The sequence below is a fragment of the Drosophila kikkawai genome, chromosome 2L (assembly GCF_030179895.1).
Source record: "Drosophila kikkawai strain 14028-0561.14 chromosome 2L, DkikHiC1v2, whole genome shotgun sequence".
Taxonomy (NCBI): Eukaryota; Metazoa; Arthropoda; class Insecta; order Diptera; family Drosophilidae; genus Drosophila; species Drosophila kikkawai.
Window position 1 is genome coordinate 5,129,029 of NC_091728.1, and position 24,344 is coordinate 5,153,372.

Here is a 24,344-nt window from a genome sequence, read left to right on the forward strand (position 1 = left end):
ACCAACGGGCGAATCTATCTAGCCATGTCCGGAAAGAAAAAAAATTTCAAAATTTTTATTTAAAATTTTCAAATTTTATAAGGGGTTACATCATTAAAATTCTCAAAAATTTTGATTTTTAAAAATTTTTAATTTACTTTGCAGATTTGTTAACCTAGTAAAAACTAGAACAGAACAGCTTTCCGAATTGAATTTGAGGCTTTTTTGGCTTAGTTATGATAGATTTTTGATTCGATGCCCTGATCCTGAGGCAAGCTGCAAGGGTATACAAATTTCGGCTTTCCGATGTTAGTTTCCTGTCTTGTTTCTAAATGACTTTAAGATTAACCTAAAAATTATTTAGGTGTTTCTTCTATTACTTTGTCCTAACCGAACCTAAGTTATCTGAAGCCTAGTAAGCCTTTCCTGTATTTTCCAGAGAAAATATATGTCTTTTTATACCATAGTTAAGTTTACAAACAGGTACGATTCGATTTTAATTTAGTTTAATTTTTGTTTAAAGTGTACTAACCTTCAATCTAATATTTTCGCTTTGCTTCTGTATAAATAATATTAAGGGATAACAATTATTTCAGAGAAACTGGTTGACAAAAACAAGAAAAACATCGACAATTGGTGTAAATAACTAGACAACAAACTGTCACAGGAAATGGTAAAGAAGGAGGAGTAAAGTAAGCTTTCTGTCACGATAAGTAAGAAACCTTGAAATGAAATTAAGAATTTTAGCAGTAATATGGTACGGTATATACATAAGTTGGTAGGATGCCTTCTCTGCAGCCTCTTCCTCCTTCTTCACAGCTTTCTTTACGCCAAAAAGTTCGGGTGCCCTACTAGTTAAACTTTTAAAAATGCTATATCAATATCAAAACTCATTGTTGTTAATAATTACAAAAAGAATTCGTATTGTTTGAAGATTAAAACGGGTCTATAGAAAAACCTTCCAAGACTTGTGCAAGTTATCATCCTCAGTTCATTAATAAAAATACTACAATTTTATACGTTGACTTACAAGATCAACTGAAACTGTTTTAAAATCCAGTAACATAAGTAAAGTTTATAATAAAAATATTATAAATTTCAAAAGATTATGGTATTGCAGTATCGCAAGGGTGTAAGTAGGCAACACTTAAGCTGAGCTTCATGGAAATCACTTAAATCATTTGAAGTTAAGTCTAGAAAACCAATCGCAAGTGTCAAATGGTAGAAGCCATTGGGGAGCTGAGCCAACAAGCGAGGGTTCTGCTGGTGCTGGTGGTGGTGGCCACTCAAGCACCTTGACAGCTGACGAGGCAGCACTCGAAATTAAACGGCGAGGGCACCTCAAGTGCCACTGACAATGCCGATTACCAAATCGATGGCGGCTAAGCTAGGCCAGCCAGAAATAGTCAGAGCTAAGCCCGCCCACCAGAGCGGCACAGTTAAACCAAAGGCCGGCAAACACGCGCCCAGCACACGCACCACCCCCACCACCGGCCGCCTCCCACCTCCCGCTTCCACCTGCCACCCCATTGTTCGTGCGGCGGACGCATTGATTTGAACGAATCAATACCGCGCACTAAAAATACCAACAACAAGCTACCAAAAAACGCAGATTACCCGCGACAAGCTGGATGGGGCGTGGCCACGAGAGCGGGATGGCGCATGCAGCCATGGTGGTGAGTGTTCCAATTCCACTTGGTCGCTGCGATTCCAATTGGAAGCACATGTTGTCCCGCTTGCACTCGCACTCTCCGGCACGGCGGTGGTGGTTGAGCACTTCCGCTGAGCGGAACGCCGCTAGCTCGCGCTCGTCGTCAGTCGCTTTCAGACGCTCGCTGGCAACGGTAAAGTCGGAGCACTCCGATTTCGAACGGGACAAAAAGCAACGAGAGGTGTTCCACTCTCCGCTCTTCTCGCCAGCTCCGCTGCCGGCGTCGCTGTCGCTGCCAAATCTAGGCGAAAATCGCAACACTTGGCACAACAGACGAGTATCGAGAGTTCTGCGTAAGTCAAGTGCAGCAGCAGCAGCAACAGCAGCAGCACTCGCAGCAGCAGAGACAGAGCAGAGGTTTCCAAGCTCGGCGGCAGAGATTCACTCTCGGCCGGGCGCCGGCGTCAGCGTTCCACGGATCCGTGATTAGGTTTTACGGTTTCAGTCCGCTCGATGACGCCGAAGCCAGCAGTAATGCGCAAAGCAGCAGCACTCGCAACAGCAGTAGCAGCAGCAGCACACGCAGCAGCAGAGCTCTAAATCTGTGAACGCTTCCTTCCGGAACGGAACCCGTTGCGTATACGCCACCGTAACCACCGGAACCCGTTTCGTATACGCCACCGTAACCGCAGTCGCATGCCGTCGCGAAAACACTATTCGGTTGCAGTGCTAAAAAAGAACATATACCAGCTGAACGCAGCTTAAGTTAAAAAAAAAAATACTTATATATTAAAATCAAAAAGCATAAACCAATTCAGTGCCGAAATGGACGTAGCCAAAATGCAAGCCGCTTCCGGCCAGCATCTGCTGCATCCCGCTGCGCCGCCCGCCCACCAACACCACCTGCCGCTCGACTACAGCTTGGGCAACTTCAAGCCGGCCATAGCGGCCGACTTTCCCGGACCCTTCCTCGCCAGCCAGCAGCAACAGTCCTCCACGGCCTCCAATTCCGCCTCGTCTGGTTCCGGTACCGGTGCCGCTTCCGCGTCTACTTCCGCCTCGCTGCAGGTGCGCGATCTCAGCGCCCTGACGGCCATGGCCACGATACCCTCGCCCACGCAACTCCTCCAGCAGCGCATCCAAATCTCTGCGGACGCGGCCCTGGGTCACCACCAGCAACATCAGCAGCACCAGGCGGCCCAGAATCCGCCGCAGCCACCGATGCCGACGGCCTCCACATCGCCGCACGAATACGCGCCCATCTCCGCATTCAAAGCGGTAACGCCCAAGAAGCGCAACTCCGACGGTAAGTTTTCATTTTTGATTTTGCAAAGGATAATTTTTAAGAATCAAAATGTTTTATAACACAATTGAATTAGTTATTTTATTTTAATCAATTTAATCACAATTAGGGAAATATATTTTTTGTTTTATTAATTGTAGAAACGATTTTTGATTTCTTTTTATTTGATTCTGGATTTGGGCATGTGAAATAAAAAGAAAGCAAACTTGTGGCAAAAATTTAAACAATATAATTTTCCAAACTTTTATACTTTTCAAAGTGCAGTCCTCTAGCTATTTTATGTTTAAGGATATATTTGCAAACAGATTATCTATATTAAATATTTAAACAAACATTTACGTAAACTCCAAATATGCGTATGATTCTGGTTAACACTAAAAGATTCTGGGATAATAATATAAGTTAACAGCGTATTTCTGATTTGTGATAAGTCAAAAATAGAATATATTGTATCTATAGAATACAATATAAGAAAATATTGATGATATATTCCAAAAAAGTTGCACTATCAACATTTAGTAAAACCCCTTAGCATAGATTGCCATCCGTCAACTCGCCTTGTCAGATTTAATACTCGCCGAGTTCATTAAAAAAAATTTCAATAAAAAACTCAGGGAAACCATGAAACACGGATTCGAAACAGGCTGCGACAAATCCCCCAAAGAGGTGGCCGCGTGTCAGGAGGAGAAAAAACAGGAATTTTTAAAAAATCTATTTGAATAATGTGCGATTTTAAAATATGACCAGCAGTGGCCATGTCCAAGTGGGAGCCCAAAAGGCTGCACGGTGTCAGTTTAATTGGAAAAAAGCCCAAGTTCCATTCGGTGAAAGCGTGGAAAACAAAAATTGTGGCGGGGAGCAGGAGCGAATATTCATTATTCCGTTTGAGAGTGTGTGTGTGTATATATGATTGTGTGTGAGTGCGGCGCTTAATGTGCAAATCTTCGGTGCGGACACGGGGCGGACAAAATGGATATCGGGGATTGAAAAATCCATAGCCGAACCACAGATACACAGATACGGATACGGGGCTACGTACCGTCAAACTTGTAGATACACAGTCCACTCCGCGCCAGTCCAGTCCAGATACACACATGGCTGGATGGACAACTGTGTGCAGACGCCGTTGTCATCGCCATCGCTGTTGAATTTCAAATATGACCAGTGAATGAATGAATGAGAGCCCCACTGTGTGCATGAGTCTGTGTGTTTGGAGTCTGCCATCAGGGATGCCCATTTTTGAGCCTCACACCTTTTTTTATCTCGTTTTATTCCAATAAAGTGTTTTTGCTTGCAGTCAAACGGTTTTAAGTAATTTTTATAAAATGTTTTTTTTTTAGAATTGGTTATAATATATATTCATAATCCTTTTAATTTGAATTAGAGCCAGCCTTATATTTTACATTTCATAATAGAGTATAATATATATTTTATAACATCCTTCTTATCAAAATATTGAAAGAAAACAAAAAGAAACTATAAATATTATGCAATTCATATTAGTTATTTTACTAAATATTCATTTGTTTCCTATTTTCACTTCAGTAAAATGCAATTATCAACTTAAATGTTTTTAAATGTATTTTTCAAGACATTTAAGATGCAAACTCATAAAAAACTGAATACAAATCAAGGTTTAGACTTAAAATAAAATCTGATATTAGCTAGTAACTAGCCGAATTGGCAGCTGTGACTAGAGCTTGTGTGTGAGTTTGCCTTTTTTCCTTCTCTCTCCTCCCTTTTTCACCGCTTTTTCCACACTCAAACACACGCAAACACACATTCACACACTGTGGCGTCCAGGCAGCGACAAGCGGATTTCATTTACCGGCATTACATGTATCCAACGGATATGTTTTTAGCTCTCCGCCGCTTCCAGCACAGACATGGATATGCGGAAAAACACACATCCAGGATACATTCGCACACTGAATTTTCAATTCCGTTTGCCGCGACAAGCGCTTTTCCCAGCTTTTCCCCTATTTCCCCACCGCTGTTCCTCCGTTCCGTTGTGGCGAAAATGAATTTCGCTTTGTTTGTTGGAATATTTTTTTCGGTTTTCGGTGGGACAATATATTGGCTGAACTCCGTGGGTCTCTCCGGTGACTGATTGGCCCCTGCTCCAACTGATGGAGCCGGGAATCTTTGTTGGGACACTCGCATGTATAGCGGAAATCTCTAGGGCTTTAACTTGATTGCTTTTTTTAAAAAGAAAATCAACAATTAAGAAACTTTAAAATTGGATACATCTGTAATACAAAATTGTAGTTCATTTTAGCAAACAAACTTTAAAAATGTAGAAATAAATTATGAGGACTTATGCTGAAATAAAACAGTTAATACAGTTTTTGAGGCCAGCCCAAACAAACTCATCTTCGTACCCATTAAGTCGCAACCTTGCTCCGAAAGGTCAGTCGGAAATTTAGTCTCGATTTCCCATTAGCCGCCCACACCCACCACCCACCACCCACACCCATCAATGGATGATCTTAATTTCTGTCAAACGCCACTGCGTCGTATGACTCAATTAATAATGTTCGCTGGCGATTCGAGCAAAGAGAAAAGAACTTTGACACCATGCCAGTCGTCACCGCCGTGAGTCACGAATTAAGTTAATTTGTAGAAATTGGCCGGACCCAGACTAAAAGCCGACTAATAGTCCGAAGGGGTTCATGGGTTAACTGGCCTCCCGCACACAAGTTACTTGAGCCAAGACCTCCGGCCAGCATTGATTCATTCCCAGAGCGAAACAGATTCGGAGACATACTTTTCGTGTGATATCAGCCCGAAAATCAGAACGGTGCCTTGGACATCTGAAATCGACATTCGGCCCATAAATTATCTTCATGATTTACGTGCAACACCTATCGTGCTGTGGAGGTGCCTTTATATTTTTATATATGGCTCACCGAATTCATCTATATAAATTCAATAATAAAGTTGTTGAGCCGTTTTCAATCACACCAAACAATTGAACAGCGATTCGAATCAATTAAAAAGGCAATCGAAATATCCTATCGAATAAATTAACGGTCGACAAACAAGTATGACGACGTTTAGTCAAGAATTTGTCTTATCAGAAAGAGTTATAGCGAAACTTGGAACTGATTGGATCCCAGGGTGTTGTAAATTAGATAGTTGAGCTAGAAGAGTGAGTAATGGATAGTAGGAAGTTAACAGAGGTGGGGAAGGGTTAATACATTGTTTAAGAGTCTTGTTGAAAAAATATTAAATAAATGTATGCAACTATGTTCTTAAACAATGAATTCCATAGCATGTTATATGTTAGTTTGCTCTTTTTAATCCTAGACTAGAAACTATAGCTTGATGGTTATAAGATTTCCCAAGCCATTATATAAACATATTAAAATCCTTTTACAGAGTATTCAGAATTCAATGCTATGTGTATCATGAGAGCGATCACAAAGTACACTGTTGATAAATAACAAATTGTCGCAACGAAAATCAGAGCAATATTTATGAAATATTTACGACACACGTCGTAATCATTGGCAACTCGTCGCCTGCCATATATTCTTCAACTTCTCACAAGTAGACGAAAATTGGGCATTGTAAAGATATCCAGGGCAGACAGAGACAGTCAGCCAAATAAAGTGGAAGTAAAGCCACATCCACAGCCCGTGTATCTGCCAGATACAAAACCCAGAAAGAGAGCGATAGATAGTTGGCTGCGCACACACACCGCACACGCGTTATGATTTACGATGCGAGGTAAATACATAACGACATCTAAACATGTCAATATCCTCTGTGGCCAGTTGTAAAATCGAAAGAGTAAATGCATCGTAAAGTAAGCGAGCGACCGACCGATAAGTAAACAAAGGCCAACGCAACCGCAGACATACATACCATAGTTCGTGCAACATTAAGAAAGTGCAGCTCAACTGCGGCGCTGTTCCACACAATTCCTACCCATTTGTGTTGTTATTTATGCCCTCGATTTCGAGTCCAGTCCGGTTTATCATCGCTCGAATGTTTGGCAAAGAAAAATCAATTTTAGGGGAAAAAAGGAGAACAGAACCCTTTCCCAGTTTGGCATTGGCATTTGTCACGTTCGTTGTTTGAATATTGAAATTAGAAGTGCCCCGATCGATTCCCGTTGCTGATAGTATGAGAAACTGCGATTTTCGATATCGAATTTGTACAGCCATAAAAGCTACCAGAGTAGATATCAGCTATAACAGTCATAAAACCGACTCGCAGTCTGCACCTTCGATACTCCGGATATCAGCGAACAATGGTAGTCATCCACAATACACACATATGACCAAATAGTATATACCTTTGAACCCAAAAGTCAAACTAACTCGGGTCTATATTTAGATTTACATTTTTAGACCGCTACCCCAAACTTTTCCCTAATATTTCCCATTATTTTACTGCCACAATTACAGAAATTTGGTAATCGAAGTACTCAAATAAGTGAAAACAGTCGGCTCATTGAACCACCAATTAAATGTCATTTATCAGCGAAAGGAAAAAGGTAAAAGCTGTAGTCTAAAGTTTAGATAGCCTTCTGATTTATTGCCCCGCCGATAAGCAGCTGGGAAAAGGGTGCAACGGGTGTGCAGAGAGGGGGAAGTGTAGCCGGGGCTGGGACAGAGGACGTTGAATTTCTGCAGGGCTTAGACCTGATTGATTTGCAGTGTAAGGGTAAATAATGTAATTGCAATTGGCGACATCCGCGAGACGCTTCAAAGACCAAAAGCCGACGGCCGTTGTCAGCTGATAGCCGATAGCAGATGCCTGATGCCTGATGGCTGTGTGGCCGCCAGGAGTCGAGTGTTTGGATACGCAATCCCCATCTAATGCCACTCAACGAGTTGAGCTTATGCGGGCTAAAGAGCTCTGCTCCCTCCCTCCACCAACTGATACGCTATCGATCCAATCGAAATCCGATCCCAATCGCAATCCGAATCCAAATCCAAATCGAATCCAAGTCGAAATCCGAACCCAAGTTGAAATCGAAATCTCAACGAATCCGTAAATCATGCACACACATTCGCTGGCATACCAACAGACCAAATCATGGCCTAATCTATCTAACCGTTCGCAGTTTATGGCCCTCTTCTGGCCATATCGCCAGGCTCTTTATTATTTATACTGTGCTGTTTTTATTTTTTTGCCATTTCCACTTTCATATTTGCCGAAAGCGGAATTTGTTTTTATAATATTACGACCGGTCCCGGCCCCCGACTACTGTTGCCCGGTACTCACTCCCCCTCCCGATTTAATCGAGTCGATACCTGCGAAATACTCGAACACACTTTGCACCCACTTCGACACTCGACTTACTGATTTTGCAACGCATAGAGATGTTATAAATTACCCGAGAAATTAGTATTACATTTTAAGATTCCGAAACATACAGAAAGGTTGCAAAGGTCTCTATTACTTAGATTCCGACTCACTTTAAATATTTTCTGATGATGTCATGGCGGATGGGTGATTTGCATAAGTTAAGACATCTCAATTATGTGTCTGATCAAAAATAAGGAGATAATCTACACATATTTCAATTAAAAGAACTCCGATTAGGTAACAATTTCTTATTGAAAAAAAACATCGACTTCTTAAAGTACAAATACCGTTTTTTTTCTCAACATTGCTCAAAATATTTTTAAAACAATTTCTATAATAACTTCTCAGGAATATCGCAAGGCACCCACAAATAATTATAAATAAAATTCCGGAAATTAACACCTCCTGCTAGAATCGCGCCCCGGCAAATCGTTAACCCAAACCAAATTGTAATGGCTGCAAATCGCCCCAAAACAATAATAATCCTGGCATAAGCCTGACAATGAGATGGCGTGGGCGGCAGGACACAAAACAGGGGCAGAGCAGGGCAGGGATAACAATGATTTCAATTACCATGCAGTGTCGAATAATTATTTTACCTTCTCCTTTTTATGTGAACAAGTGCGTGGAGTGCGTGAATATTGCTCCCGGGCGGATAAAAACAGATGAGCGTCGAGCCCATAGGAGGGTTGGGTCTTATTCGGGGGGTGTGCGGGTCGGACGACGGCTATGTCTAATGTGCACAAATTTATGACTTTGCTGCCCCGGCCGTTGAGGGGTCGTTCGTTGGTGCTACTTTGCCAGCCTCCAGCTTCCGGAGGAATCGCCACCCCGAAGCGACATTGGGCACATGCTTAAGCTCATTATTATCGTTTAAACAAGTCGCTCTACGTGCGCCACCAAGAGCCACTTGCCCTGCTTATGCTCAGGCTCCTGGCTTTCCTCCTGGTCCTTGGGGTTGCTCTTGGCCCACTGGCTGACGCCGAACGTTAAACGTTTCCAATTTTATTTCTCTCATATTGTGTGGGTTGCTGCCAAAGCCCCCTTGTTCTGTGTGCCCTTATGCCCGTACTCCATTCGATTCGAATTCTGTTTTGACTGGTCTCGGCGGCGAAGTGGAAATCCTCCCGGGACGATTGTGTGCATAATTAGAATGGAAGGGTTGGGCCCCGGGTTGGGTTGACGGGGCAAATCAACATTTGTCGTAATGTCAATGATTAAAATTTAGTTTTATGTGAAAAGCGGGGAATGAAGGTTGTCTGAAACGAGGCCTCTATAATAGGAAATAATTTAATTTTAGATAAAAAGTGGAGTGTTAGTGGTGTATTTATTTTATTTTTTAACGTATTGAACTCAAAATACGTATAAACAGAAATACAAAAGGCTTTTAGAACTAAATATGTATTTGCTATTCGGTTTTGCCTTCTTAATTCAAAAATGACATACATCTTTTATAATTTGTAATATTTTTTATAAAGAGTATACTTTTCTAAGAAAGTAAAAAGATGTATTCTTAAAAGTCCTTTTGTTTTCTAATCACAAAAACAAGATAAACTAATCCAGAGAATAACAAAAAGTAATTGAAAGTTCACCTTTAAAAATGAGAATCACTTAAAAATCAACCATCCCAATGAAACGTTCTTTGTGGCAAATTTCCACATTGAAAAGCACTTAGAATCAAAAACCAAAAATCCAAAGAGCTTAGAGCGAACAAGAACAGAGGCAGAAGGGCAATAAAAACACTTGACACTATGGCAGGAAAAAGCAAACGAGCAAACGATCATCCATCCATGCACCCTCCGCTTGTATCTGTGTATCCGCTGGATACTCGGGCTCTGCTCATTTTCCTGGCTGCGTTTAGTGCGTGGGCTTTGTTTATATTTGCTTGGCTTTGCGTTTTGCCGCCTCACTGAATCCGGACTACGGACTACGGGCGACTATGGCCCGGAATCAAAGTCCCGCCCCTGTATTTTACCCCCCGATCTCGGCACATCCTCTGGCTGCCGTGGCAGTTACTTTTATCTGCGTAGCGAATTAGAATGTTGTCAAATTGTTATTCTTTTGTTGCGATGCGGATTCATTCATTCGATTCGCCTCGGGCCCCGTCGCGGTTTTCACTTGCCTGCGTACACTCGTACCCCTTTCCCGCGAGCAGCGCCCCTGCCCTGCCATTTTCCTTTTTCTTTTTTTCTTCCCCCGCCAATGCGCCTGCGTCAATTTGCACACGCGGGATGTCGGGATGTCGCCGGAGTTTCATGCCGGAGTCCCCTTCCCCCCGGGTCTTCCATTTCGGCTGTGTGTTTTCTGGTTTGTCATGCTCCATTTAGCCGAGTGTGGACCGAACAGATGTTCTATTTAAACGCACATTATTATTATTTCATTTCGACAGGCAATAGACTTCGAGGATGTGTATTTTAGGCTGTGTGCACCCCACAAATGTGTCAGCTTTCAGCAGGATTCAAGCCAGATTTTCTTTATAATTATTAGCTTGAATGGCTTTAATTATTTGTTGGGATTTTCAACAGGAAAACAAAGCTTATTCTTTAATTTAATTATTACAAATTCAAGATATTTAACAAAAAATTGTACTTTTAAACAAACAAACTAGAAATTTTTTATATCTCAAAGTTTATTGACCAAACTTACCTCAGTTATTTCTCAGAAATAAAAAATAAAACAATTCAAATAATCCTTAGTCCTCGAAACCGACATTTTTGTCGGGTGGCTTGCTCCTGTTCAGGGGCGTGCCGCGTCAACCCTGAGCGCCGGCGCCGTTTCCGTACACGGATTTGTATCTGTGTCCGTGGCCGTCATCGCTGGCCAAAGATTTCGGGGTGACGATGCCGGATGATGACGCGTTGATGTCAAATGCGGAAAACGGCTCACAAGAGGGGAAGGATTCACTGATTAGGGTGAATTAATGGTCATGTAAGGTGGATTAGGCGATTGAATACGAAAATAATTACATTTGAAATTCGATACGCCGACAACTGGCACACATACGATGAGTATTTGGGTGTGTGAGGCTGTACAGGTGGATTTCCCATCCCTTATTATTATTTTTGTTCCTGAAAGATTGATGAAGTAGCATACAGTTGCTCTGATTTAACTAAATGATCGCAGGATCCACTGAAAAGTATTGTGTTAGAATAAACCAGCTTCAATTATAATTTGAATATAAATAAATTCTTTTAATTTATTACCAAAATAAATTAATTAATTCGTAACTTTCCTTGATTTTTCAGATGCCGCCCTGGCATTTAGCATTAGCAGACTGGTCAAGACTGAACTCCTTACAGCGGCTGTTGGCCTAAAGCCGCTGACTTCGCTGGAGGACAACAACAACTCCATCTCTATGTTGAGCAAAAACCAGATGCAGCAGCACCAACAGCACCAGCAACTCCAGCAGCCACGATCCAAACCGGCCTTCATCAGTGCCAGCGAAAAGTTGAGGCGACAGTCGCGATCCCGCTCCCGTTCGCGGTCCCGGAGTCGCTGCTCCTCGCAGATTGACATGGAGGACGCGGAGTCCCACCATTCGCATCGTTCGCTTCACTCTCGGTCGCGATCACGCTCCCGCTCCCACTCGCGCTCCCGCTCGCATTCCAGTAGCTCGTCGGTGGAGCTGGAGGTGGACTCGCCACCGGGCAGTCCGCGGATCAGTTCACCCAGCACCGCTTCCGCCTCGGAGCTGCTTATAACAGCCAATGGAGGCGCCAGGAGTATCGGGTCCAAGAAGTCCGATCTCTTTTCCGTTTCTGCGTTGCTGCGAAGGGATGAGCCACCTCAAAGACGCACCCCACGCAGCCCGCCGCTGGGTCACATGGCCGCCGGTGGCCTGCCCATGCCCTTTAATCCGCTGGAGGCTATGCGCCAGGGCTATCCGCCCAACTACGACGCGGCCATGTTCCAGCGTCCTCTCTTCTCGCCTGCCCTGCCCTTCTTTGCCGCCGTTGCCTTCCACCAAGGTCAGCAGCAACAGCAGCAGCAGCAGCAACAACAGCAGCAGCAGTCTGGCCTGGGAGCGGGGTAAGTTGAGGTTTAAGTTAATGAATAAAGTTTATAAATTAAAACAAAAGGTATTTCAAAATAATCCACAAAAAAAATCCCCTAATAAGCTCTTACATTTATTTATTTTTTTTTTTTTGTTGTCCAAGGGTTATAGTACATGACTAACACAATTTCATTACCAGCTTAGGGTTGTGCAGACTTTTCCCCATTTTCCAACAGACACAGACAGAGAATAGAGCTTGTGCAGCTCGGGGACCCATCTTAATTAACTCGCCTCAATTAAATGTATATTTTCCTCCCCACCAGCTATCATCCGGACTCGCAGGAAAATCTCTTCCGTCTGCGGAGTCTAATGGTGCCGCTGCAATCCGCCGGACAGAACAACTCCACAGCGGCAGCGGCGGCGGCGGCAGCAGCTGCGGCGGCCGTCGGCGTGGGTGTCGGAGTGGGTGTGCCACCCAATGGTGGGCACCTGGGACTGCCGCACTCGCCGCACCTGCACCACTTCCACCACATGGCCGCCAAGTGGCCGGGCCTGCACCAATTCAGCGACCTGTACTCGTGCATGAAGTGCGAGAAGATGTTCTCCACGCCGCACGGCCTCGAGGTCCACTCCCGCCGGACGCACCACGGCAAGAAGCCCTATGCCTGCGAGCTCTGCAACAAGACCTTTGGGCACGAGGTCAGCCTCAGCCAACACAGGTATGTCCAGAATGCCACCTCGGGGGGTGGGAGTGGGTGTGTCCGGGTTGGGGCTACGATATGCATGGCAGCACTCGGAGAAAATTGAGTGTACTTTGGTTTTTGATCTTTTGTATACAATTTGATAAGTAGAGTCAAAGGTTTTAGTTACTTTATGTTGTGGATTCGAAATTATTTATAACTTTTCAAACTAATTGTTTAACAATATTGAAGCAAGTCCATTTTATCCGTTCTCATTTTGAATGCTTTAAAAATGTTCTATTTTCCATGAACTCATTATTTCTCTGAGTGATGTGAGTGGCGTTCCTGTCTGGGACGGAAGTGGACACTCTGCATTACTTAATTTGGCCAAAATGGCTGGATTTCAGCCTGACCAAATGTTTGCCTTTGTGGCTGTAGTTAAAACACGTTCACTTCCGTTACCCCCTCGAGGGAAATTGCCGGACCTTAATTACGGCAAAGCGCTCGTTACGGTGACTCCTCTAATCCCGCTCCATTCTCCATCCCAATTCCAGGGCGGTGCACAACGTAGAGAAGGTGTTCGAGTGCAAGCAGTGCGGAAAGCGCTTCAAGCGCTCCAGCACGCTGTCGACGCACCTGCTCATTCACAGCGACACGCGGCCTTATCCCTGCAACTATTGCGGCAAGCGGTTCCACCAAAAGAGCGACATGAAGAAGCACACCTACATCCACACAGGTAAGCAGATTGAGTCCTTTTGTGGTTTTTTTTCGCATGTGAAACCTATTCAGAAAGAAATCTTTGCGAATTTCAAATCATTTTAAATCTGATAAAAAAGAATGCTACAAAATATTACTCCCGAAAACAAACAAAATAAAAAAAATAAATATAAGATAGCATATTTTTTGAATTAGTTTGTTTGACAATTTTGCTAGGCATTAGCTTTAGCTTATCAGTAAATACACAATTTTTTTTCAAAAGATAAAATTCAGGGATAAAGATTTCTAAGCTTTAGTTAAAGTTTAATTTCTAAAATATATTTCATGAATATTTTTATAAATCAAAGTATTTCCGCTTTGAATTTAAGTTTACTTTGATTTTTTCTTTTTATTAAATTCAAGGGCTAACGCAATGCTGACATTCCGGGGAATTCGAACCAAAATCTAAACCTGAGACCCCAAGCAAAACTTTAAAGATTTTTGCCATTAATACACGACAGATTGTGGGGCAAGGCATGAATGTAGTAAGAGGGGGTAGTGCTGGGGGGGGCTGAAAACGTCGCCATTAAAGCGCCAAACCAAGAACCACCACCGAAAGCCGCAGTCGCCAGTTGCAATTACATTTGCCATCGGCAGAACCAGATATAGCGGACTCTCGGAAGGGGGGAGTGGGCGGCGGAAAGGCGGGTGGACAGGCGGAGTGGGGTGCAAAAAAATGGAGCAGACGACAGCTGAAAGAGCACCCAGTTGCTCTCGAAAAATCACTGGGGAGAGCCAGAGAACCGGAGCGACAGAGAGAACGAGAGCTGTGCACTCGAGCGAGAGAGGCAGAGCGCTGAACCTGCTGCTTCTGATAAGAATCTGAAAGATTCTATATACTGGAAGGTCTGCTTGCAGCACACACACACACACACACACTGGGATAGGGTGCGAGAGAGTGCTAGTGGCCACGTGGGAGTGAGAGAGAGAACAAGAGAAAGAGAGGCAGACAGAGAAATCACAGTCGACCAATGAAAAATTTAGTCAAGAGATTTTGATTTTCTGTTTTATACGCGCGCACACACACGAATAACAAATACGAGACGCACACATTGACGCCATGCCTTGGTATATGTGCATACACACCCCTAGAAAGCCGAAAACGGAACGGAACTGAAACGCCATTGCGAAAACGTGGCAAAAGGGAGCCGGAGACGAAATGGGGAGAAGGTCGCTGGGTGGGGCTGACACATTAGCATCGATTTCAGGTTCTTGATGGCTATGTGAAAATTTCGAATCTAAAATGCGATTTATTCTGACTGAAACAGAGGCTTAGATATTGTTGTTTGAATTTATAAAATTGTGAAGATGATTAATTAAGTATTCATTTAAACTTAAACATGAAAAACAGTATTCATTGCTTAGATACATTTTTATCTTCTTTGAAGGACACAAAATAAAGCTTTAAAAAAGAAATTAAATTTAATTAAATTATTCAGCATAAATATATTAAAGAAAATCTTTAAAAATATAACATGAGTACTTGTACCACATTTATTTAATCAAGTTTGTTCCTCTCTGTTTTCTTTAAAACTACAAAAATCGTTTATTTAATAATAGATTCATTTATTTTGTATTTTATTAAATATATTAAGTTATTTAATAAAAGCTGAAATTTATAAATTACTATATCATTCACTAAAGACTCTTAGTTTCTTTGATTTATATTTGTATCCAAACCTTGTAAACCTCAAACTTTATATTCCATGTGGCTTCTTATTGCAAAAGGAACTCATTCCTTTGTCCTGCCATCATTACATTCAAATTTATTCGCTGTAATCGCTTCTATATTGATTCATCAGATTTCATTCGCATATATACGCACACTGGATCATTAAGCATAAAAAGCGAAATTCCTGCTGGGCTGGAAATCAGTTTACAAATGGCAAGGATAATAACCCCTAATAAGCAGACTTCCTCGCTGATGCGTCTGGTGAAATCAGTGAAAGAGAAATCAGCAGAAGAGAGAGAGCCAGAGAAATATTCCAGACATTTTTATCGTTTGCCGTCTTCGATTTAGGACGTGTGCCCCCTCTCTGCCGCCCCCCTCGAGGAAATCTCTATCCCTTCCCTCTCGTATATATATAGCTATATAGCGGAGAGGCACATGTGGCAATGCTGGAACTGGCCCCGAACATCTCAGGATTCACCATCCGAGTGTTTTGGTTTTCCCCGCCCGGCGTTCTCCTCCGCTGAATTCTTGCTGCTGCTGCCTTCTTTACGACTTATCCTTAAGTTTCTTCCCCGTGCTGAGACGTGTTTCCATCCCAGACAGCAGATTTTTCCTCTTTTCATCTGATGTGATTTTCTTAAACAATTTTTCGCCTTTCCGTTCCGTTCCGGTTTCCTTCTTGGTTTTCTTCGTTTTCGTATTTACTTTTCGACCAAATGTTTTTATATGCTTAGCCCGTGCTTTGCTGGCATTTCCCTCTTCTGGTTTTGTGTTTCGCTTTTATTTCCTGGCCTCAGATTTTCGTTTCCTTAAATTTATGCGCTATAAAAAGAAGGGAGAAAAAAAACACATTTTTAGGGATATTTTATTTATTCATGACTTTTGTTTTCCATTCAAAAGGTGAATCTGAGGCGTAAAATGTGTTTGGGATAACGCAAATCGATAATTTAAATACAAAAGGTGGACTTTAAATTGTTGAGGAAAATCTTTTTCTTGTTTTAAATAGCTTAAAAACTTAACGTAGAATATAAATAATCAAAACTTTATTTATTTTGTTTAAAAGTACCCTTTAGTTATACAATTATTGTATTTGTATTTTTTTACTATAATTTAAAAAGCATTTAAAATCACTACAATATCATAAACAACAATACAATTATTGTATTTGTATTTTTTTACTATAATTTAAAAAGCATTTAAAATCACTACAATATCATAAACAACGAATATTTGTCATTAGTAATATATATATAGTAAATTCTTAATACAGTTTTAAATATATAGTGATTTCCCCCTATTAAATCGATTCTCAAATCAATCGTTTTGCCGTCGCTCTACAGGGCGTATGCGTGATTTAATTCCCACTGCTTAGCACAAATTGCCCTGCCACCAAATATGTTGCGGACGTGTTGAATTAGGAAGCAGATCCAAAAGAAGAGGAAAACGGGGAAAAAAAACTAAAGCTTAAAATATTAGAAGACTAAAAGGAAAGCAATTCAGAAGGCAGCTAAGATTTAACAGTATACAATGTGCAGCAATAAAAAATCCCTGAAAAGGCGGGCAAAAAGCACTGGCCCTGGGATACATAAGTTCCATATACAGAAAGGCAGTAGCCTCGAACCGACGGCCGACGGGATTTTCCTAGTTTCCATCATGCTTTTCCTTTTTTTTCTGCATCCCTTTTGTTTTGCTTCTTTTTGTTGGTCTCGTTAGTGTTCGTGGGTCGTTTTGGCCGTGATAAATAATAAAAGCTGCTCTATAATCTCTGCGACTACGTGACATTATTTGTGCCGATAGTGCACGAACGTGCCCCGAGCCATGGAAAGGAGTCCTTCAGATCCTGCATCCAGGCATGCTCGGTGAGGCCAACTGAGAGCCAACTCTAACGCCTTCCTGCCTTCCCGCCTGCCTGCCTGACTACTCAATTTTACTGTTGCTCGACCCACTCCCACTCGACCCACTCAACCCAACTGGCACTGCCAAGGAAAGGCAGGGCGTCCTTATGCCGCGGGAGCTGAAAGTTGAATCAGAGCACATCCCTACGGTCGAATGTTTCACAATCACGTCGCTGCAATTCCATTATATACCAACGGAGCTGTCTTCTGTCTCGTTTCCCTGACTTCTCTCACTCTCTCTCTCTCTCTCGCTCTTGCCACGGCTCTCCTCTATATAAGCCCCTATCTGCGCTTATTTTATATACACTTTCCCGATTCTCGGTAGGGAGCTCCGAAGTCAGGTCCTCTCAAGTTAGCATGTTATCGTCGTTATTTTGTTGCCGTCGCCCCCAATCTCTGTCGGTGTGTGTGTGTGTGTGTGTTGGTTTGTGGGTAACTCTTAGGTGTGTGTGTAGTACATAAAATGTAACCCAACAACAAGTCTATGCCACTATCTCGGCACAACCGAGTGCTATAGATAAGAAAAAATATATATGTATGTACACAAGCATATGTTCAGCTAGAATTATAAGCACCGGAAAAGTTTTAATCAAAGTTTTTGTATAAAGAGAAGAGAAACTTGCAGTAATTAGGAAATATAAGCTATACTGCTAGGAAATTATAAATGTGATCTTAACAAGGATTTAAAACTAAAGCAATAGTCTTTTGATAGATATCCAATTTCACTTTGAAAGGGAATTAAAGGAATTTAACATCTGTCTGTTGTAAACTTTAAAATGTAATTTAAGTTCTCCTCATTTCCATCTTCAATTTCCGAGATTTCATTACAAGAAGCACAGTTTTCATGGCAATTCTGGCGCCAGAAAAATCGTTCATTTCAACGTCAGTTTTCGTCTCAAATCTCTAATGAAAAATTCAGCAGCATGAAAATGAACAATAAATGAAGTATAAAGAAAGCCCAAGCCGGGGGAAAACCTTATGTAAAAAAAAAGGAAAGCACCACAAAATTACTTTAAAAATGTTATCAAGTCGAGGAAAAATTGTGCCTTCAAGTGCGAAAGCAACCGCAGAACATCACGCAGATGAACCAAAAAGTTGAAATTTAAACGAACGATGTTGAGATGTCTTGGGCAAACCGACGAGTTGATACCCTTGTAAAGGGGAAAACTTTAATAGTGCGTATAAATGTATTTAACAAATATCATTTGTAGATACCTACTACATTTTTTATATTTTTTTTAGGAGAGTTTTATTTATTATGAATAATATATATGGTTAATAATATGATCCTTAAGATCAGTCAATCATATTAGAATCATTATTAAATTTATAATATTTATTTAACAGAACAGCTACAGATACATTTACTACTAATACTTCTAAATATCACCTCAAATACAATACATAACAAAAGCATCCTCTGCAAGGGTACATTTTTCCAGGACATCCATTGCCGCTGAGAGGGGGAAATAATTGGGGGTGGATGAACCTCCTGCCTGTGGTCTGCGGAGATGACTTACATGGAGTCTTTGGGGTCCAAATTCAGGGCGGGGAATGCTTTTCTGTCTGGCAACGATACGATTTTTTTTTTTGGGGTTGACGCTTGAGATGGGAGACACTCGGCTTTTGCATCTGTGTGTATTTAAGAGGGGGAGGAATCGGTTGAGCCCTGAAAGCAAAAATGTTAAAATGGCGAACTTGGGAGAAAAGCGTTTGTAGAATAAGGGATATCCTAAGAACACATGATAATAATATTTTTTAAAATTTAGTTAACAAGTTAGTTTTAAGCTTTCTTATTTTTATTTTCTTTATTTTTACATTGAATATAATTGATTTTTAGAAAAGCTTTCACCAACTGAATAAGCATTACTGTCTCCCGTTGACCATCTATTGATCCCACTCAATTAACACATGTCTTTCTCCTTCCATCGTTGCAGGTGAGAAACCGCACAAGTGCCAGGTGTGCGGCAAGGCCTTCAGCCAGAGCTCCAACCTGATAACGCACTCTCGCAAGCACACCGGCTACAAGCCCTTCTCCTGCAAGCTCTGCCACAAGTCCTTCCAGCGCAAGGTGGACCTGCGGCGCCACAAGGAGACCCAGCACACGGACCTGCGCGTTCACCTGGGCAAGGTGGACTTTATGTCGGCGGCGGCAGCAGCGGCGGCCTCTGCCGAGCTGAGTGCAGCAGCGGCGGCAGCAGGCGGCGGTGGAGTGTCCCCAGCGAATCAGGGTGCACCGCCTCCGAACGGGGGACCCCCCCAGATGGGCGGCGGCCTCAACTGTCAGAAGGTGTCGCTGCTGGTATAACAGGAGCAGCAGTCCGAGATCCAAACCAACCGCAATCAATGTGCAATAGATGGTCAAGCATTCGCCGTAGCTTGAAGCGATTCCAAAGAACAGAAGAAATTAAAACCATTTAAATAATTTTAAGCCAGCCCAGTTACACAATATTTCCAATGTTGCCAAAAAAATAAAATACCAAAGAAATACGAAATAATGCAAGTCAAACACACTATAGTCAGTCTCCAGTTCTCATCACAATTTACATATAATTGCCATATAGCTCGCTGAACTCTCAACTTAGGACATACCAAAGCTATTCCAGAACAAATCGAGATTCCACTTTGTTTCTTTATGTATGTGACTCTGTATTTCCGTGGTTCGAGTGCCAGAAAAGTTTGAAAATCAAAAGATCCCTCGATATAAACCGTGCGTGTCGTACTCTGTAAAATGTAAAACAAAATGAATCAAACATATAAAACAAATTGCAAACTAGAAAAAAAACAAAAAGCAAAACCAACAAGAAAAATACAAAAATGTTCCAAGTTTTCGCTTCTAGATAGTTGTGAAATTTTAACAAAATCGCTGTATTATGCAAACTATTTTGATATTATATCATTCCAATGAATTTAGTCTAATTAATAAATTTTTTAACTTATTTATACATATTATGTATATTTATGTAAAAACAGCTAAACAAATATATATATACACGCATATATATATTTTCATTTTAATGTTCAACAAAATATTGTATGTAATATTAATAATAACAATTATGAAGACAAACATTAATCTATATCCTAAGTATTTTTATGTTTTCAAAATAAATTGAATTTATTAAGCAAAAATGTGAGAGGAAATTATTATTGGAAGAAAATAAGAGGTGCAGGTGAATTTGGTAAGTGTTTTATAAGATGTCTAAATGTCAATAAGAAGTTTGACTACCCCTTTTCGAATTCACACAACAAACAATCGCCTGAAGGACATGCCAATAACCCTGAACGTCGACACAGAGCCAAAAGGAGGCATTAAAAAATCATATGTAACATACCTTCACCGGAATTAGAAACACGAATATTCAAACTCGCATGATTAACTCATGAGTGGGCGAGGCGGGGCATATGTGAGTGAGTTTGTTTTCTATTCCCCAAAGTGTCCGGCCACAGATATCAAATATCACGTTCGAGACAAGGGTAAGTCATCCATCCCGCCACCTGCCACCCACCCCACACACACACACCTCAGTGCAACTCCAACGCGGCGCCGTTTTCCATATTCATCTTGGAGCTGTGTCTCTGCAAAATTTGACAATAAAAAATATATATAAATTGCAAACGGTGAACGCTGGCAACATATGTATACCCTCCCAGCCATCTCCTCCTAGAATTGGTCTATTCCCAGGACTGCAATTTGCACAGCGGCAAATTGTCTACTTTGCAAATGGAGAAGAGCTTTAGCCAAACCAATTTCATCAATAAAAAATACCTCTGTCTGCCTTGCAGACATACAATGAATGTATGTGTTTATATATAAAAAGGTAAAGTTGCTTTTCCATCTCGATTTTCATACGACAGTTTCTGGAAAGATAAATAAAAAGGTCGGCTACGTGAATGTCAAACATCGAAATGATAGTAAGGAAAAATGAAATGAAATGGAAAAGAAAGTTATGGAAAGCAAAAAAAGGTTATTGAAATTACAAAATATGTTTTATAAATGATTATTTTACTAAACATTTATTTGTAGAGTACTTGTATGATGTGGAATTTCGTAGAAAACGAAGAATTCTTTAAACAAAATAAAGTAAAACATCTTTTAATTCTTCAAATAGAAAACTCTTGTTTATTTATTTACATTTGGACTTCCCACCATTAGCTATATATTTGTAGAAAATTACTAGTTACTGCCTAACATTTATGACTACATTTTTTACTATTATGGCAAGGCATAACTTCCATTGTGGTTATAAATATTTATAGTTACTGTGACGGTGTGGGAACATTTCGAGGAGCCGAGTCCAGTCATTTGTTAATTTATGCAATGATCGATAACATCCTGCGATTTAATGAACAAACGCTTGTGCCGCTCACAGCAAAAGCAAAGCACAAAGATCAAAAGACCCACAGAGAGTCGATGACCGGAGGCGTCGTAGGTGATCGTAAAACATTGATCAATCAATCTTAAACGATCTGGAAAAGTCACAAAATCAGCAACTTCCGTCCACGGGCACGAGTTGAGCGAGTGGAGGCGAAGAATATGGTATAATATAGGACGGAGCAGATCTTTATACATTATTGATTGAAAGGGCGATTTTATGATTGCGTAAAACAAAAAGCAAAATGCGGGTTCTTTGACCGAATTAAACGCAATTAGCTGAAGGTACTACCAGCCCAAGATGGGCGGGCATCCCAGGCGGTTTCGTCAGGATCAGCTTGGGTAAGTTTGTGTTATACAAAGTCATTCCACAAGATCATCGCCGGAACATCTGCGGTCCATTGGGTTTACTCAAGGCGTTCTTAATGCGAATTTATTGCCGCCATTATTACAGCTCAGAGAGACATGAAATCATTTGGGGCGATGACTAAAGACTTTTTAACAGTTTGCACCCCTTTCGTAATTCGTCTCCGATTCTGCTGGCCTTTGTCTCGCTGTGGATGAGCATGGGATAAGACAATGGATTGTAATTGTTCTTTATGGGTGGGAAGTGTATGATAAAGTTACGGAAAATGTTGGGTTTTAGGTGGGAAATATCACATTTTTTGTAAGAGATGAAGTGGAAAAGAATATGAAATAGAGGTAAAGAAAAATAAATACAGAAGTTAATGGAAAACTTAGCTTTTATTATAAAATAAATAAGAAAAAATAATGTATTTGTTCACTTTTAATTGTATATTTAAGTCTATCCTTTTATATTAGATTAATCAGTTTTCTAGGAAAAAGTATATAAATATAATAAAATGACAACTTATATGGGATGCAATAGAAATCCCTGTAGTTTTGATATCTCATAATAAGGTATCCATCCTTGATACCATCAAGTACATCTTCCTTATAATAATCACACAAAAAGCATTGTTCTATTTAAAAAGTCTAGCTTATCGTTTGAATGTTTTGTATCATCTATCATTCCATAAAATCAAAATGCCTATACATATGATATATATCAAGTGATTGTGAGACCTCTCCTTCATTGGCAGCCCCAAACCTGATTGACTTGACCCCACATCGAAGTGCCCCTGACAATACATTTAGGTCTCTCCGCGGCTTTGGTCTCAGCTGGTCAGTTGGGTGGCGGAACAAAAACACTCCTCCCTCCCTCCCCAGCTGGACACTTAATGGGAATTGCACTTTTATTACACAAACAGACGACGAAATGTTTATTAATGGCCCAAACACACAGGGCAATCAACATCATCGCCGCCGCATCATGGGCCAAGCCCACGACAATCGCCTGGCAGCAAATGCAGTTAAATTGATTCCGCCACTGCAGCTCTAACTAAGTGTAACAGTGTAACTGCAAATGTTGTTACAGCGCCGGCGAGCAGCACCTGCTGACAATTTCAAGTGCTGACCGGCAAAGCACCAATAACACGCACAACTGGAGTGATTTTCCGGAGGCGGTTTAGCCTTGGATTCAATCCTCCCCTGCGCCAGGATCGGAAACCGCAATTGTAATTCACGGATGCGCCACATCGGGCAGCTTCCCAAACTAATCGCTCGCTCAGCGGGACCGGTGGTTGTTTATTGTCCTGGTGGTTGCTTCTACACTGGGAATAAATTCGGTATAAAACCAGAAATTGCGAGATTGAATGATTGAAAGGTATTGTATACCTTTTGGTATTATCTGATGATGTTTCACACCATTATAAATATTTGGAGTTTAACGTTTTTTAAGAGCATTTAAGTCCTTAAATGTAAGTAATTTTTGCTCAGTGCATAGCTTCTGCATCAGCCGCATGTTGCCAATTGAATATCTCAATTGTTGCAAGACTGAGGCTGTTCGCTCCTTCCCGCTGCGTGATTGCTCAGTCGAGGGAACTCGTATTGCCTTGACAAAAGCAAACAGAACGCCCCTGACCCCGGAGCGGAATCCCACTGGACTAATTCAAGTGTAACCCCTTGTTATCCCGCACTCTCACCCTCTCGGCTGAGGAAAGCGCAACGCCCGAAAATTGAGCAGTTAAATATTTTGGTGTCATAAGTCGGCATTAGGGTGGTTCCAGCTTTGCTAGAATCAACAGCAACAAAGCCCAGGGATATTAATGTTGAGGCATCGAAATTTGTTTTAAAACCCACAGTATTTGCAGATCAAGTGGATTCGTTTTCTATAAAATTAGAAAAAAACTAAAAGAAAATATAAATATTTTATATTTACTTTCTATTAATACAATGTTAGTTGTATATTATTAAAATATATTTATATCCCTTTATGTACAAAATATGCTCAAATTTTATCCGGAGTAGAGTATTAACTATCTCGAAAAAATATCTCTGTGACAAAAAATGTAAAACAAAAGAACTCAAGAAATATTACCTGAATAACTCACCACCAACGTTTTTTTTTTATAAATTAAATTCTAAATGGCCCTAAGTCGCTGGCCCTGAATTCATCACGGCTTTAATTAAGAATATCCAGGAGAGCAAAGGGAATTAATTTAGTATTCCTGATTTATTTGTCTCATGATTTGCCTCTGCCCGAGACTGCGACGATGAGCCCGATGAGTTATTGCCGTAAATCACGTAGAAGGTATAAACTCCCAGACAAACTATGAATAAGCAAGCGAGACGAGGACGAAAAAGGAAGGACGTCG

General features: G+C 41.2%; 1 protein-coding gene across 1 annotated transcript; it reads left to right on the forward strand.

Moving 5' to 3' along the window:
• The first annotated feature begins 1,835 nt into the window (after positions 1-1,835).
• sens-2 (senseless-2) lies at positions 1,836-20,315 on the forward strand. Its single transcript, XM_017168585.3, has 5 exons — positions 1,836-2,936; positions 11,501-12,284; positions 12,573-12,968; positions 13,484-13,665; positions 19,190-20,315. Exons 1-5 carry the CDS (start codon positions 2,456-2,458, stop codon positions 19,558-19,560), a joined length of 2,214 nt encoding a protein of 737 aa, XP_017024074.1. The 5' UTR covers positions 1,836-2,455; the 3' UTR covers positions 19,561-20,315.
• Positions 20,316-24,344: the final 4,029 nt, after the last annotated feature.